Raw genomic sequence first — 16,535 nt, 5'->3', positions numbered from 1 at the left:
ATGAAACGAAGCGTTTGGGCACAGAACTCAGCTTTTATTGTTTAATACAATTCCTATCTCTTAAAATATCCATAGTATTCTTGAAAACATGCAGCCAAGCCTGCAGAAATCTCACAAGCTGAAGAGGTACACAGGGAGAGAATTTCAGCCTCACTCACATCATCCAGTATCCCTTCAGTTCCTTCCCATAAGTTTTACATTAAAGGACAAAAATCACAGAAGAAATTATAAAGGCAAGAGAAAAGTTTGGGCAGATTGCAAAATCTAACTTTCCTTGGCTCAGAAATTAAATATGTATTTTTAAATGTTATAGAAACAGAACCCATTCTTAACAATTGCTGTGATAACTTCCCAGCTATTCCCAAGTAGTATATAAGCTTATCAAGTTTCAACCAAAATATTCTGTTTCCTCTCTTCACTACCTAGCCTTGCATTTCCCAACCTGATACACTGGATTGTAACACTTAGCAGGACCATCAGCTGGGGATGCAATAGTTGTAGGGCTGTAATCCAACATATAGGAATGGCATTTCAATTGGGGAACTTTGCCTTAACTCCTATGGACAGTCTAGATTATTTTGTTTCTTTTCACTTCATATAGAACTTATGATCCTTATACTGATCTCACTCAGCAAATTAAAGATTTGCTGGAGTTGGGTGGAATCTAATTATATGTTGCATATTCATGCATTTAAAAAGCCAAGATGTCTTTTTTAAAAAACACAGAGCAGCTTTGGTAGTGATGGAGAAATCATTTATAGTACCATTTCTTTTTCTGGCACCAAGAGGAGCAGATTTCAAAACAGAAACATTGCTAATGTGGAAGGAGGAGGCATTCCTAATAGCTCCCTCAAAGTGTAAGGTATAGTTAATGCCTCTGTCTTAAAACCTAATCACATTATTAAGCAAAGCAATACTCACTTCAGCTCTGTGAGGAACAGGTTGATATAATTTACAGAATCAATCTGTTTTATAAATGTTTCCACATTTTTTAAGAAAACCTGAAAAGAAAGCAAATATCAGTAAATTTTCCATTAAACTGCCATACACACACATCTATTTAAAATGCAAAAAATACCCCCAAATACCATGATGAAGTGGCTTTCATTGCTCGCGCACAGTTATGATGAAAAACCTGAACAATTTCCATGCAACCATTCTACATACTAGAAAATAATTACATTCTACTGTGATTCAGGAAGATTTCCCAATCCCCTAACTTTGATTAAAAGATAGGGAATGTCTTAGCATCTAACCAAGTTTACATCTTGCTTCAGAGCTATTGTTTTTACCTGCCTGACCATATAAATGAATATATCAATCACCTAAACTCCATGCCATCAATCAGTTATGATTTTGGTGAACTCCTTGATGACTTTCAATGTCCAGTTGGTGACAAAAAGAGGTGCCACCTCCCTGTCCTCATCCTGAAAGGCTATCATTTGAGTTCACAAGAATCTATTTCCAGTCTCTCTGCCATCCCTTCAAGATGATGCCAGCTGAGCCAAGAGCTTCAACTTGCCTTTGGATTGTGGTCATACAGGAGGTTGAGGTTGATTCGCAGCTTTCTCATACATTCAAATGCTTCTTTAAACTGGAGCCTGGCAGGAGAGGCAGAACAGAGTTTGTCAGTTCCAACATGACTGCAGAATGAGAAACACCAAGTTGCACAGCCTCCCTGAGGCCAACTCTTACGGAAGATGGTCAGCTCAACTCACCTATCCAGCCATTTGCGAACCTGAGCTAGAACAAGGGCCCGATGATGAATAGTTTCCAAGTTTCCTCTTGGCACCTACAGAGAGATCCCAGCATAAATTCACTATGCAGCAGGAGAGGAGCCACAGATGGCTCTTACTGAGCTGTAGCCACTTGACCTTAGTCACCTTTAGCACAAGAAGCACCAGGCTTTCAGTTCTATAGTGGTTTGGAGCAGAACTCATGAAATCTATTAGTTCTCCTGCACATGCTAATGGAAATTATGGTTATATACTAAATAAATCAATAAGATACTGCTGGCTGAGCATTTACTGAATGCCAGGCCATTTAGGCATGTTTTGTATGTGTGTTTGCTGAAACACCATCTCTGAAGTCTCCAAATGGAATGAAACATACAGCACCTACAGTTTCTTTTTGCTCCTCATTTAGACACACATGTATTTTACAGATGTGTGCAGAAAGCTGCCCCCAACAGGAGATGAAATAGAGCTCCATCTCTCTAGGTCAATTCATATGAGCAGGAAATTCATACGGTTTGGCATCTGATAAGTTGCACCACTTTAGGCTGTAAATGGGGTGATACCATATGTATGAATTAACGCTCTTCTTTATTCCATCCAATATGATGTTTTTCCATACTGTATGGGCAAATACTTGAAAGTATAGATTGAGGCTGCTGCAACAGCCGCGTGGATGTCATGAGGTTTCAGTTGTTTTTAGCCCACTCCTTTCCTGCATGCAACAAGCAAAACCTCATTGGGGCAAATCATGTTGGGTGTATGCCTAAGGAAAAAGCACTAACCTGCAATATCAGCTTTGTGTCTTGTGGCACAACTGTGACTATCCGGGCTCCTCTTTCAATCTTGCGCAGAGTCTCGTTATTGGGGAGAGAAGTGCTGCCCAGGCCTGTGTGCAAAGCTGAAGATGCCACAGTCAATAGCATAAAAGCCCAGCCTCAAAGCTACAAGGTCCTATTAGGTTTTATGAATGGGACACTCAGAACCGAACTATGAAATCATTGTACGCAGCAGTAAAAATCCTATATTATAATTTGGAGTATGACTTGAAAGTCCCAGAAAAAAATCACTCCTGGAGTTAAGGAAGTTTGCTCTTAGTGGGAGGCTATTTGAGAACAACAACAACAAAAATTAGAGCTCATTAAAAAAGCCTTACAGAATAGAACAGAATGCAATGCGATGTGATGCAATGCAATGCAATGCAATATTTTTATATATATATAGTGTTATAGAAATCATTGCAATAGATAAATACATTGCCCAGAATCTCTGGATTGGGTGGTATAAAAAGTATGCAATAAAACATATAAATAAAAGTAAATATAGTATTTTCCTATGATAGTCCATCTCTATGAGTTTGGTATGGTTTACTTTTGAGTGATCTTAAGGAGTAAAGTCTCATCATGGAACTGTTAACCACCAAGATATATTTAAGCAGTTAATCCTTCCCCACCTCCTCAGTATCAATTTTAGTAGTACTCAGTGATGAGAATGTCAATATTTCCTTGTTTCCTAGAGAGAACGGAGCTGGTAATCATAATGTCACCAAGATGCTATTTTCAAATAAATTGGCATGGCCTGAATTGAACATTACTTCCTCCCTATGGTAAAGTGGGATACAAACGTGCCAAAACCTTCATTGGATTGAGAACCTTAAGAACTTATATCTAAATAGGCCCATTGTCTCCTAAGTAGACAATATACCCTGATCATCTTAAAAATGCAAGTTTTGAAAGGGTGACTTTGTTGAGCAAATAAAAGCACACTCTGCTCCTTCCTCTGTTTTACCTGGCCTATTCATATGTAAATGTGTGCATATTCATCTACCAGTGTGTGCAAAGAAATAGAAGGTCATATTTGGGCACCTTACTATATGTATCTGCCCAATAACATGCGATCACTATCCATTCAAAATTACACTCTCTTGGGCCTAGACAAGCTAAAATGTGTGTGTACACAGCAAATGCAGGAAAGAAGGCAAGGTCAGGACCAGATGCCACAACCCTCAGTCTCATCATGACAATATTTTGGAACATGGATGCAGAAGAACATTCAAAAGGGCATTTTAACTGGCATTTCGAGAATGGGATTGTAAAGTTTGATGCTAGCCAGGTTCTTTGTGCTACTCTGTAAGGGAAAAGTGAATGACCATAGAAATGCAGCAGCCCAACAGGATCTTGGACAACTCAAAAGCAATGGCTCTTCATAAATGAGCACACATATTTGGAGAAGGGTGCACACGAGCAGGAGACTGGAGAAATAAACGATTTAATAAGGGTCTTTTTCTTTTTTTTTTGCAAAGAAGTCATTGTGATTTTACCTTTCAGGGATGTGTTCCTTAGAGACAAGCACTGACAGGTGTGGGAATGTGTGGTCAACAAGAGAAATTCATCACTGATTGAAAAGGATGTAACATTTGAAGAAACCTATGAAAAGCAGAGAATCAAGCTGCCAGTTGGTTGGGGGGACATTAAGGGATTATGGATATAGCAGATGCTATAAAGCCATGAGAACAATCAGTACCTCAGTATCATTAATAAAAAAACGGCATCTGTCAGTCAAGCCAAATATGGTTTCCTAAGAAAGAGAAACAGGATGCAAACCAGAATTAGAAAATAAAACAAAACACACTATAGATTGCAGTCTATACACTAAAACCCAGAATTGTATCGATGTTCTAAATTCTGCTAATTAAAAAGCTGAAATTCAGGTCCTGCATAAATTATGCAGAAAAAACATATGTGCATTTTATGTAATTTATTTTGCTTCTGCTATCACTGGCATATGGAAGGATCTATGCAGAGGTCCAAAACTTAAGCCCTGGAAATCTTATTAACCACTTCCCTGTTTCAAGCATATTATCCTAACAATAAAAACCATACAATATTATTTGCCTTTCCTGCATTTGCCTAGAATTGTGTAACCTGACATTGTTTGTTTGTTTGTTTGTTTGTTTTATTATTCAAATTTCTATCACTGCCCATCTCCCCCCAAAAAGGGGGATTATACCTCTCTTGATGCAGCCCAAGATTGCACTGGCTTTTTTGGCAGTTTTAGCACATTACTGGCTCGTACTTAATCTATGGTCTACCTGGATGCCCAGAACCTTCTCACAAATACACGCAGTCCTCGCTTAATGACCAGTCACTTAATGACCATTCAAAGTTATGATGGCCTCGGAAAGGGTGCTTTACGGCCTGTAAGACACTTCTGACCATCGCAAAATGTCACACCACACCCCTGCAGTCATGTGATCTCAATCTGGGTAATGGAAACCTGCTTGCACTTGCAACTGGTTGCCAGGCACCCCACGATCATGTGATCGCCATTTGCAATCTTCTCTGCCGGCTTCCCCAGAAAGTCAATGGGGAAGCTGGTGAGGAAGGTTGCAAGCTGCTGCTGTCTGCCAAGAGGACTCCCTCTCACCTCTGGGGGCTGCTTAAAGAGTTCCCTGCCGAAGGATTCTCAGTGTCATGAGTAAGGATGGCGAGCAGGGGGCTCCCATCCAGACTGTTAAGCGCATGCGTAGCACTGAGGAATTGGTCAGCCATTCAAAGAGACACAGATCGGGACCGCCTTAACCTCTGGGGTTTATATGTCTGGGTTTTTCCCACGCTTCTTTAGTTTGTTAGGATTCCTGTTATGTACTAGCAATAAAACATTAGAGACCAGTTCCTTGTCTCAGCGTGTTTCCTTGCTGTTAGGACACTCAGCCCGAGCAGAGAGGCAGCATGATAAGGTAAGATGTGCAGGGTGCCTGTGGGGGGTGGGGGAAATCCTTCGAGAGTCCTGCTCCATGCCTGCTTGCACGGAGCAGGAATTCTTCGGCAGGGAGCTCTTTAAACAGCCCCCCGAGAGGAGAGGGACCAGAGATCCAAGCAGGATTCTCAGCCTTTTTCCTCTTGCAAATACACAGATGCAAAATAGGAATTAAGCAGTTCAGCCTTCTTCCTGTTGCCAGTTACCATTCTGTCATCTTCTCCAGCTGGAAGACCAACTGCTTTCTTGACTGCTTGTTCCTCACGTACTCAAAGAACCTTTTTTTTTGTTTTTTCAAAAACAACTGCTCTGATTCACATGGAAAGTTACAGAGTTCAAATCTCTATGTGGATTTCTTGAAACAGAGGTAGCCCTGGTTTGCTATATAATCTTAGTAGATCTCCCAAAGCCCAGAGAACCTGACCACTAAGCATGTAAGTTTCTCTGTCAAGCTCCAGACAGCCAGGCAAGATCAAGGAAACAAGAACTACACAGATTTCCATAGGATGGTCTGAAGTAAATACAGAAGCTTGGGAAAATATAAGAGGAATTTCCCACCCTCATTTATAGTGAGTTAATTAGGGAGGAGTCTCTCTGAATTATTTGAAATATTTCTTCCCAGGTTTCTTGCCATCTGGGCTAAGTTGCCATTTATGAGATAAGCTGCCAACTGACTTGCCTGCTATCTCTGTCTAGTCTCCTTTCCATTCTTTTCCTAGACTCTCCACAATCATTCACAATATGGTTAAAGACATCAGAAGAAAAGATCTACCTGTGATGGCACCATGGTGGTTTTGCAAGCCAGTGTATCACAACTGATAATTCCAGCATGACTGAAAATATGTTAACCCTAAGATGTTATGTGCCACGGAACAATTCTGCACTTTTCTATTCACAGTGTATAAATGGGATTACGAATAATAGCAACAAGCAAAGGTTGTTTAAGCAAGAAACACTCAGGAGAGGTGCATGGAGTACCACTGACACAGCCCAAGATTTCATACTTATTTACTTACTTCTTCATCAATCACAGCCAGTGAGGTCTGCACACACGGGGACGGAAAGCAAACAGCTGAACTACCGTTATTCAGCCAAGGGGTGGCAGCGGGCATTTCAGTTCCTGGAGCATAATGGAGAGAGGACTGATTAACAACCTTCAAGAAACCCAAGAATATATATCTGCAAGCGCAACTTGATTAATTTAGCTTCACATCCTGGAACTGTGGTGGCTTTAGCCGCCATGGCATCTTATACAGCAACAGAGGCTGACCAAAGATCTCCGCTCAGATTATGCGTGGCCATAATTTACAAGTTTGAGAAGCTGACAAGAGGAGCAGAGTAGGGTAGCTGGGCCTCAGGAACCCCCTTCACTCCAAATCTATCCAACATTCTTTCACCCTCTGAAATTTCCAGTGAGATTACTAGATACATCTAAATGTGAGGACATATAATTTCATACACACAATGCACCATAGCAAAGCAGGGATAGGCAAATTTTTGGGCCCCAAAGATGCATTTACAAGTCAGATCAGGGCTCCTGTTTACAAGAACTATCGTGTACACAGTCAGACACACATAGACACAGAGATGCAACTTTCCACAGTCACTTCCACCCAGACATACATACTGTAACATCACACAAACAGTGATTTGTGCAGGAAAGAAACCTCTTTTTTTCCTCTCACAGAAACAGCCCATGCTAGCTAGGAGATCCTTTTAAAAATTTATTTTCCTCCTGAGAAGAAGGCAGCAGAAGGCAGTTCTCTCTAGCCCAGCAATCTGGGCCTTGGAAATTGGGTGGGGAAGGATTTGGCAGATTCGAACATGAATTCTGCAAGAAAAGGTGATCAAATTACAAAATCAGCCCATGAATTTTCAGAGAAACTACCCTGAACTGAAACAGAGCATATCCATCCAATATTGCTGTATGAGATAGCTGTATCTAGCATATGATTTTGAGTATTATGAAAGGGCATTAATTTGTTTATATTTTCACTGCTAGGGAGAGGAAGAGGCAGCTGTGGAATTTTCTGTCTCAGTTAACTCTGGCTACTGGGTAACCTGACTTGTGGGTGTCGAAGTCCTTAGCAGCTTCTCCCCCGGTGGCACAATGACTTGGATCCTGTTCCAAGCCCAACCAACTGACAGAGTCCACCACACGCACCCCACAGATACTTCAGGATCTGCCCATCAGAAAGCTGCAGAGCCACTGCTTTGGTCTTTGGGTTGCAACACAGGCTGATCACATCAGCATCCACGCTCACAGGGGACCTATAAGGAGGGGCAGAAAAGGGAGAAAGCAGGTCAGCCTGTGCCCACCTTGCGCTCAAACGAGTGTTGGCAATGACCACAGAAGAGAAAAGACATGGAAGCATCTGAAGCATGAACCTCAGTATGGAGCAGCTTGTAAACTGAGCCTTACAAAGCCCTTAACAAGTGATTTAACACCCCTGCCCCCCTGCTCTAATAATCTTTGCTGACAATGCACTTTTCTAGAATATTAATAACTACTATTACTCTAATTGCTAACATATATCATATGTACAAACATTCCTGGGTACTTAGGTCTGGAGTAACTAGGGCACATGTAGTACAGAGGATTGAACTATAAGGCTTCTGATTTCTGATCCTCAGCGCAGCTGTAAATTTCACAATGGGCAAGTTACTAGTTATCAGTCTTATTTTCCAGGATAAAAAAGGAAGAGCGGCCCTGAGTTCTGGGAGAGAAGGGTGATCTACAAATGCAGGCAATAAACACTTCTCTACAATAAAAGCACATTAGGTATCTCAAAAAATATTAGTAAGAATTTGGGCTGTACAGCACTTAAGATTCAAAGTGCAAAATGTGATTCTGAATATGCACAGGTCAAATGCAACATCTACTAGAAACTCATTAAAGGAGCTCTATCTTTTCCTGGGCTTTCCCCTGGGAAAATACATGTTTGGTTCAAGGTGCTCTTGATGGGTACTATATGCAAACCCACCCACGCTCTAAATTTTGTCCTTTGAATCTAATGTGATGCACAACCGTAATAACAATAACAACAGAAACACAAAATTGAAGGCCATTTGGAAAATGGATTTAACTGCTCTTATGCTGCTTTGAGAGACTCAAAACCAGCACAGCAGGCCAAGCAATCACTTTTATTAAGTTGGAGCAACTTCTGTCAACTTGTAAATGGTTTATACAGGTTTCCAAACTGCACCAAAGTTTTTATTAGACACAAATGAAAGCTGACTACCAATGCACAGATATGGAATAGCATTTAATACTTGTCTTCATGTGTGCTCCATTGAGCCCAATGTGTCTTATCAACATAATTTATAGCATGAATGCACTCCCTATACATCAACAAGAAATGTATTTCAAAGTTACCCATAAAAATGCCAAGAAAACGAACTATCTTACAAAGACTCTTACATGAGCATTTCTGAACACTATCAATCATGCATCTTAAAGGACTGTTCCACTGCAACACCATTTAATGCATTAGACATACATCAGCAGGTTATAAGAGAACAAATAAATCTTGAAGCATGATTTTGTCCCATCACCAACATTCACACTGTCAAAGCTTCTACATTAGTTCAACCAACCAGGTCCAAAAAAGCATTCAGGAGGAAAGCTGCCTTTTATTCCAGAACCACACAAAATAGTTTGATTTTCATTAACACAATAAACATAAAACTGTGTCCAGTACCAGATATCAGCACATCCTTCTTGTCCTGAGGAGCACAACTTCAGATGGTGAATGAGTGTGTGCTTTGGAAGATAGCCCTGGCTAGCAGCTAGGAACAAATCATCTTGCAGCCAAGTGAGAAAGCGAAGCCACAGTGGATTTCTTCCTCCTTTGTCATCACACAGGTCAATTCTATGACAGTTGCCCCACAAAGATAAAGACATTCAGATGAGTGATTAATGCTAAACCATACAATTTTCTAAAATACATCTAGGCAAATAAGGCAGAAAGTATGGACTCAACCAAATATCAGTGACTCTACAAGAATTTTCATGAGATACTGTATGTACTCCAGGTTAGGTTATCACAATTTAGTCAAGGGTCAATTTACATGTTCATGTTCATTGTACACCATCAATGGATGACTTCCTAGGAAACTCATACCACCTAATCTCATGTCAATTCAACTGCAGTGTTTTTGAGCTGAATCGGTTCACTTATTTTATATATTGACTAGCAGCAGGTGTACAGCAAGTCTTTCCAAACTTGGCATTCTCCAGATGTGTGATCTAATTCTTGGCAATGGCCATGTTGGTTGGTAATTCTATGAACTGAAGCCACACATCTGGAGGGTGATGCAGTTGGAGAAAGCTGTGCTACAAAATCTAGGAAGACCTGCCTATGAGAATCAAACCAGAAGGCTACTTCATACATGTTACAGCATTTGTCCCAACCTGATGCTTCCATATGTAGTGGATAACAGCCCTGATAATCCTCAGCCAGCATGGATCAGTTAGCCAGAAGCTATGGGAGTTGTAGCCTAACATATCTGAACAGCATCAGGTTCAGGACAGCATAACAGTATCTATGCAAACACAAACTGTTATTTAATCAATTTATGCCCTACCTTTGTGTCCAAAGACAGAAAGAGGGCACTCTACCATTTATATTTTAGTGTGGATTATATTTGTTTACTTCTATGTACACCTTCCCAGTCCTCCCAAATGGCAGCTAGGAGAATCCGATCTAGAAAGTGAAAGGAAGAACCATCCTGGAAACTGGGGGTCATGTGGAACCATCCCTTGTCTTTAAGCAATGACTCCAATCAGCGCCTTCCAGAATCAAGTGTGACATCCAGTACCTGTATGACTTTTCCAGCCTAGGAACTGCAGCTGTAAATCTTTTTCCACCAACTGCACCCATTTTAACTGTGGGGTCCATTTCCACATGACCATCTGTCAAAAGGCAATAAGCATGTCATTGGGCTAAATCACACAGCCCTTTTTATCTTTACTGCCACAATATTGTTCTTTAAAGTTAGGGCCTAGAGAGCAAAACACCAAGTAGCCATTCCACATGGACACCTCCAACAATAAGTTCAAACTGCTCCCTAAAGGAAGGGCTCTATAATTTCCAGGCAAATATGAGCCATGATTCTTCTATATGAAACATTTGCTGAACAATGGAGGCTTCAGTGAGAAGAGAGAGACCAGATGTACAAGCTATCATAGGTGTTCTCTCTTCCAGGAATTTTTGAGTCTTTCCCTCCTTCCATGATTGCTGTTAGGGAACTGGCTACACCTCAGTTGTGTGAAGGACTAACAAAAGAGAGAAATTCACACAACAGGGATTATCTGGCTACTGCTTTATAAGGAGGAGGAGAACTGTACCACTCTTTTTTTTCTATATTATTTTTGTATAAAATTTTTACACTGAGATTGTCTGCTCTTCATACAAAAGCAATCAGCAATCAAATCAGCTCATCATCGTTCCTGATGTTTGTCTGCAATAAGCAGCTGCTGAAGAGTGGTGGGACTGCCTATGGAAGTAAGGGAATCAGGAGGCCCTACATGACTGACCTGCCTTTTCTGTGAGGACAGACATAAAAACTTGAACCTAGAACTTGCTCCCACATCTACTGCAAAGCCAAGAGATCCTGGGACAGTTAGATCAAGCTGGAAGTTTTCTGAAGCTATAAAATTGCAAACTTACTACCGTACTGTACTTCATAATTTTTCAGTCACTGGCAGGGCTTAGAATGGTATATACGGTACATCTTCCCTTAAGCTCTCAGAGCAGAGAGATACAGATGTTATATACGACACGCCCCCATGTATGGGGTTTTACGTAACTTCCACCCCCACACCCTTGGAGGGAGTTTCTCTATTTTTACACAGAATGTCCTTGTTGTGTTTTTCAGTTACATTGACTGGGCAGGGCTTAATGCAACTATCAATCCCCATTCTTTTCATAAGCCAGATTTACTGATTTAATTTACAGATTTAATCCCTCATTTGAAAAAATGTGTCATTAGAAAAACTGGGGTTCTCTCCAAGAATTTCCCCAAATATAGACATATAACAGGTCAGTTTTCAAAATGTAGCAGGACCTGAGTCAATCTACAAAGCACTGTTCCAGCCAACATAAAGAACTGAAGCCATATGCCCATGACCAAAAATCACAGACACCTACAAATTGTCTGGTGGGCTTGTGAATGTATCCATGCCATTTTCTGGGAAATAATATGGAAGTGGCTTCCCACTGTCTTTTCCTGAAGTTTCTCTGACTTCCCAGTCTAGCCTCCAACCGTGGAATTCTCTGGTGGTCTTCCATCCAAACATTAACCAGTGGTGACCCTGCTAAGCTTCCAAGCCCAGACAAGGTTGGTCAGAGACTCAGATTACCTACTCAGTCTATAAATGGACAACTTGTTCTCAGCATCTAAAACAGCAAGATCTCCACTCTGAGACTCTGTAGAGAAAGCAACTTGATTGACAGCACAGGAGAGCTGCAGCTGATATGTACAAAGAGGTGGGGGGACCACAGCATGCTGAAAGGCTGTCCACAGAAGCTTATCTTTGAAAAGAAAAAAGGGAAAAAAGTTCAAATAAGCATCAGTGTGGGTAGGTATATCCATAAACACATGATATAGTTCAAAGGTCATTAGGCAATATCTGCACTTGTTGGTTTGTATAAAAATCAAGCAGTCATAACAGCAGCATCTTTGATTTTGGGCAGTACTTGAATGATAGAAAGCAAAGTGTTTAGCAGATCATTTCCCTCTCCTCTCCTGCCATGATGAGGTTGAAACATATCTTCATAACAAAAGCTTCCTAGATAACACAACCCAAGGCTTTGGGTTGTGTCTTTTGAAAGCTATGTAAATTTACCATAATATCTAAATTTGCCATTCAAAAGATACAACCAAAGCCTAGGAAGGAAACAAACACAGGCTAGAACACACATCCTCCCAAGCAATCAACACCCAGATAAGCAGGAAACAGCACCAGGGAGGAAACAATACCCCAATCAAGAAACCATCAATGAGGACCCCCCACCCCGACCCCAAGATTGGCAGGGCAAGCTAGCATATATAGCAAATCCCACTCTGCTTCCCACTGATAATGTAATGAAGCATCTGCAAGAAAACAACCAAGCTCAGAGTACCAAGAACCCAAAAGCTCAACCCTGAGCTACATACATTTTCTCCTATTGGCTATTTGTGAGTATCACATTATCCCCACAAGTCTACCTAGTTCACCAGACTTTATAAACCAGCCAGCAAGATGCTTCCAAACCTTCCCTAAAGTCATATTCATTTCTTGTGAAATTCTTGTAGTTGCAGTGAAGGGAAATTGGAATCGTACCTCCATCAATGACTGCCACACTAGCCAAGTCATTGGCCCCTTCACTGGTGCTGCGATCAGTACTCCACTGCCAATCATAGCAGAGATAAAGCCACTGGTCACAGAGGACATGAAGTCGATAGGGGATTTCCTGATCCCACACCAGGGATACAAGAGGTGGGCTGCCCTCCAAGCTGCCAAAATGCAGGCTTTGCTTCAGGTACCAGTGATGGTTTCCTGTTGTCCACAGCTGGACTGTATACAGAAGACAAAATGGTGATAGAACACAGGACTGGGAATAGTACATTGTACTTTAGATGTGTAATGAGCAGTAGGACCACAGTTCTGAATCTTCCTGATAGTGTGGTACTCAAACTGATTATAAAATGAACTCTTCCCAACTGATGGTTACTACAAAAGCATGTTCTACCTAATTACTCAACATAGTACATTTGCTTGCCTCTTCCTCTTTCTCTGTTATATCCATAGTTGCAAATAAGAGGAATGGTAGCAACACCAAGAGGGTCCAGACTTGATTTAGGGGCTGCCAGTTGCTGGCTGGTGGATGGACTCATTTACAACAGTGATACATGAACTGTTAGAAGACCTGAAGAACCAGGTTGGGGACAGATTCTCCTAGAGAAAATCTATCACTAAGACTCAATACCAACTTGATGGCATATATTCATCATCAATCAGTTGCTGATTCCCTTTAATTTTCCTAAATGCTTTGTCTTGTTGAGAAGAGTTAAAAATACATGTCCTCCACTGCAATGATTACACACATGATATATTTGCAATTTTGGCAGTGTATCCTCCAGATAACAAACAACTGAGAATAGTCATGCACAAAACCAAAATAAACCAGGCAAAGACTGCAGCTGACTATGTGACACAATCCAAGAAGGTCTGTAAAATTAAGAAATGAACACAGCATGTCCTTACCATACATCTTTTTTTGGGAACTACTATCAGTTTCCAATTCTTCCACCCAAGCAGCCAATATTGTAGAGTCAGAATTCCAGAGCAGCTCATTTACCTAAAGCAATGCAAATCGGGCCATCAACCATGTAAAGCATTTTCAATTGAAATTTCTCCTGCCATATATAACTACTTAATAAAAAAGTCTCCTTTGAGTCAAGCTCTACTCCTGGGACTTTGTAGACATGTTCATGTAGTCAACTTGCAATTTAAAACAATGTCCCCCCACTGAGGGAAATACTATCAGATACGCTTGTGAGAAAAAAGTCTGCAGATTCAATGATCCGGTTAACAGATCCTTCAAGAAAAGAAATATGTCCTACCTTTACTTGGCCTTTCCGGAAAGGAAGGGTAAATTCACCATGAAGGAGCCCATTTTGTTCTAAGAACACAACATCATGTTTGTTAGCTTTATCTTGTGTAGATGCAATCAAGCTTCCTGAGGGCCTGAAATATAACCAGAAAAGAAAGGAGTGAAGGAATAGTTTAGAACAACAAGTTTTCAAGCAACAACTCTCCAAGTACACAGATTTTTCTAAAAAATATTTGTCATTATGTGTGGCTGAGCCCATATCTTGGTTATGTTGATGGTGTTGGTTGGTTTTATCTTGGCTCCTATATTTGTTATTTATTGTTTTTTATGATGTCTTTCTCTTGTTTTTTATCCTCTGTTAGCCACCCAGAATCATATGTTTAGAGATAGGTGGCCATATAAACTGAATGAATAAATACATAAAAAAATACATTAGGAGCGATTGAAGGGGGTTATAATCCTACCCTCCAGACCCACAATTAATGGTGAATTTCATTTCATTAAAATATCAGCTTGAGGAGATAATACAGGAAATTATAATCAGAAAGCCAATAACGTACACACCATGAATCACCCAGTGTTTTCTTACTCACTTCCAGGCCAGTGCTTGTTCTAGTCCTGGGACAGGCTCGCTGGTACTTTGTAGAATAAGCTCCCGGCTCCACACTCTCACTTTTCGAGCTCCTGAATGTTTGCAGAAGGTGGAGGATGAAGAGCGAGGAACCCACAGATGGAAGAAAGAGAGGGAGAGAGAGAGTTATTGCAACTGTGTGGGATTCCCCTAATTCCCAGTCACTGTGGCAAGGGCATCGTGGAAGCTGTAAATCCAGCACAGCCTGATGGTACCAAGTTGGGGAAAGCTGCATCAGATGTGAATATGACCATGGGACTTTGGAAGGTATTTCTTTGGAAGACTTCCCTTCCTTCCCCTGCTCAGCCAAAAGTTGATAGGGACTAGCATGCTATTATTATTTTAAATTGGTACCAACCTATCTCTGGGCAAATGTCACTCACTGCTACATACTGTCCATCTCCTCTCCAACTGATCCGAGGCTTATGGTCATCCCATGGTAAAGCGGGCAAAATTTCCTGAAAAGGATAATATGAAATTATGTTTTCTGTTAACCTGGAAGCAATATGGGAGTGCTTGTAGAGTTGCTCTTCAATTACATCCACCGAGGATCTGCAACAGAGTGATTGTGGGGACTGTGGGTGTCTCTGACACTACTACATGATGCCCACATGATGCAAAATTTTGCGGGGGGGGAATGAGAAAAAAAAGATATTTTTAAACAATACAATTGGCTGAAATCTTATAAACATCACAAGATTTCATGAGATATCAGGTGTTTTAAAGCTTTAAATTATTAAAACTTGCACCGGTGCCCATCACCTGCAAAGGGGTCATCCCTTATATAACTTCCTCCTAAAGGACCATTACCACCTAATTATCCATCTTTAATAAAATTGTATTTCTAGTTAAGTGTTACCATGCAAGCTCAGCTACTAGAGAGTCCAAGACAAGTATAGCCTCAAGGCATATCAGTCTTCCCTCAGTTCTCATCAAATTCAATAAGCCTGCTGAGATAGTAGTGACCATGGAATTAAAATCTAGCAAAATTTCACTTTAGGGGAAGTTGCAAGGCAGCCCTACCAACTTTTGATGTCCTCCATGAAAGCAGGCACACAAATTACTCAAGAGAGTCTTAGATTCTCTTCCCCACAACAAGCCAGTGAGGTAGCTGTGCAAGATCAAACATGTGGACTCATTCACATTTAACCTAAAGCAGGACTTAGTACTATATGCACAACTATTAAGCATCACCCCAGGCTTCTACGTTCCTTTATCATTCCCATAAGCTGGGAGAACTCTCATTGCCTTTAATTTTACTTTCCTGAATTCTTGGCTTGACATTAGGTGTGAATCAGGAATCACAATTTACAGCACACCCATGTTCATTAAAAATGATTTTTTGTTGGCTTATTTGGCAATTATTATATTCCTGAACTGAACAAAAGAGGCAGGAATCAAGGAAAATGGAACTTAATCATAGTTTGTATCTATATCTGGTTGTATTTGAATAGGCAGGACAAAAGACAGGCACATGAACCCAGGACTTAACTTGGGCTTGCAAAAGTTCATGTATGTAATATCAAATCCTGGCCCACCATTACATGCAAATTCAGCTGTGCCACTGAGTCAAGGTCAAGCAGTGAACTTCGTGGTTACTAGGAATCTGGGTGTTTTCTATCCAAGTTCCAAACATTAATCCGGTGTTTCTCAATCTTAGCAATTTTAAGATACGTGGACTTGCAAGTCTCAGAATTCCCCACATCTTAAAGTTGCCGCGGTTGAGAAACACTGCTCTAATCACTATCCCAGTTCTATGACTTATTGCATGTATTTTAATAATCATGTCTGCAGTAAAGGTGTATCCTTTGT

At 40.8% G+C, this 16,535-nt stretch overlaps 1 protein-coding gene across 3 annotated transcripts in view; it reads right to left on the bottom strand.

Moving 5' to 3' along the window:
- Positions 1-16,535, bottom strand: part of ELP1 (elongator acetyltransferase complex subunit 1) — a 47,190-nt gene that overhangs the window by 19,021 nt on the left and 11,634 nt on the right. For 2 of the 3 annotated variants that reach the window (XM_063294789.1, XM_063294790.1), the window contains exons 4-19: positions 15,117-15,181; positions 14,686-14,776; positions 14,103-14,226; positions 13,744-13,837; positions 12,820-13,053; positions 11,861-12,028; positions 10,314-10,407; positions 9,194-9,364; positions 7,657-7,763; positions 6,509-6,612; positions 4,257-4,310; positions 4,054-4,159; positions 2,519-2,634; positions 1,719-1,792; positions 1,523-1,601; positions 922-1,001 (exon numbers count right to left, since the gene is read on the bottom strand). In XM_063294789.1, the coding sequence (XP_063150859.1) occupies positions 922-1,001; positions 1,523-1,601; positions 1,719-1,792; positions 2,519-2,634; positions 4,054-4,159; positions 4,257-4,310; positions 6,509-6,612; positions 7,657-7,763; positions 9,194-9,364; positions 10,314-10,407; positions 11,861-12,028; positions 12,820-13,053; positions 13,744-13,837; positions 14,103-14,226; positions 14,686-14,776; positions 15,117-15,181 (1,761 nt within the window). Of the gene's footprint in view, positions 1-921; positions 1,002-1,522; positions 1,602-1,718; positions 1,793-2,518; positions 2,635-4,053; positions 4,160-4,256; positions 4,311-6,508; positions 6,613-7,656; positions 7,764-9,193; positions 9,365-10,313; positions 10,408-11,860; positions 12,029-12,819; positions 13,054-13,743; positions 13,838-14,102; positions 14,227-14,685; positions 14,777-15,081; positions 15,182-16,535 lie in introns of all 3 variants that reach the window. The other variant, XM_063294791.1, reaches the window with a different exon arrangement.

Source organism: Candoia aspera, chromosome 2 (genome assembly GCF_035149785.1).
Source record: "Candoia aspera isolate rCanAsp1 chromosome 2, rCanAsp1.hap2, whole genome shotgun sequence".
Taxonomy (NCBI): domain Eukaryota; kingdom Metazoa; phylum Chordata; class Lepidosauria; order Squamata; family Boidae; genus Candoia; species Candoia aspera.
Note: the sequence above shows the minus strand (reverse complement) of the source record. Positions and strands in the feature narration are given on the sequence as shown.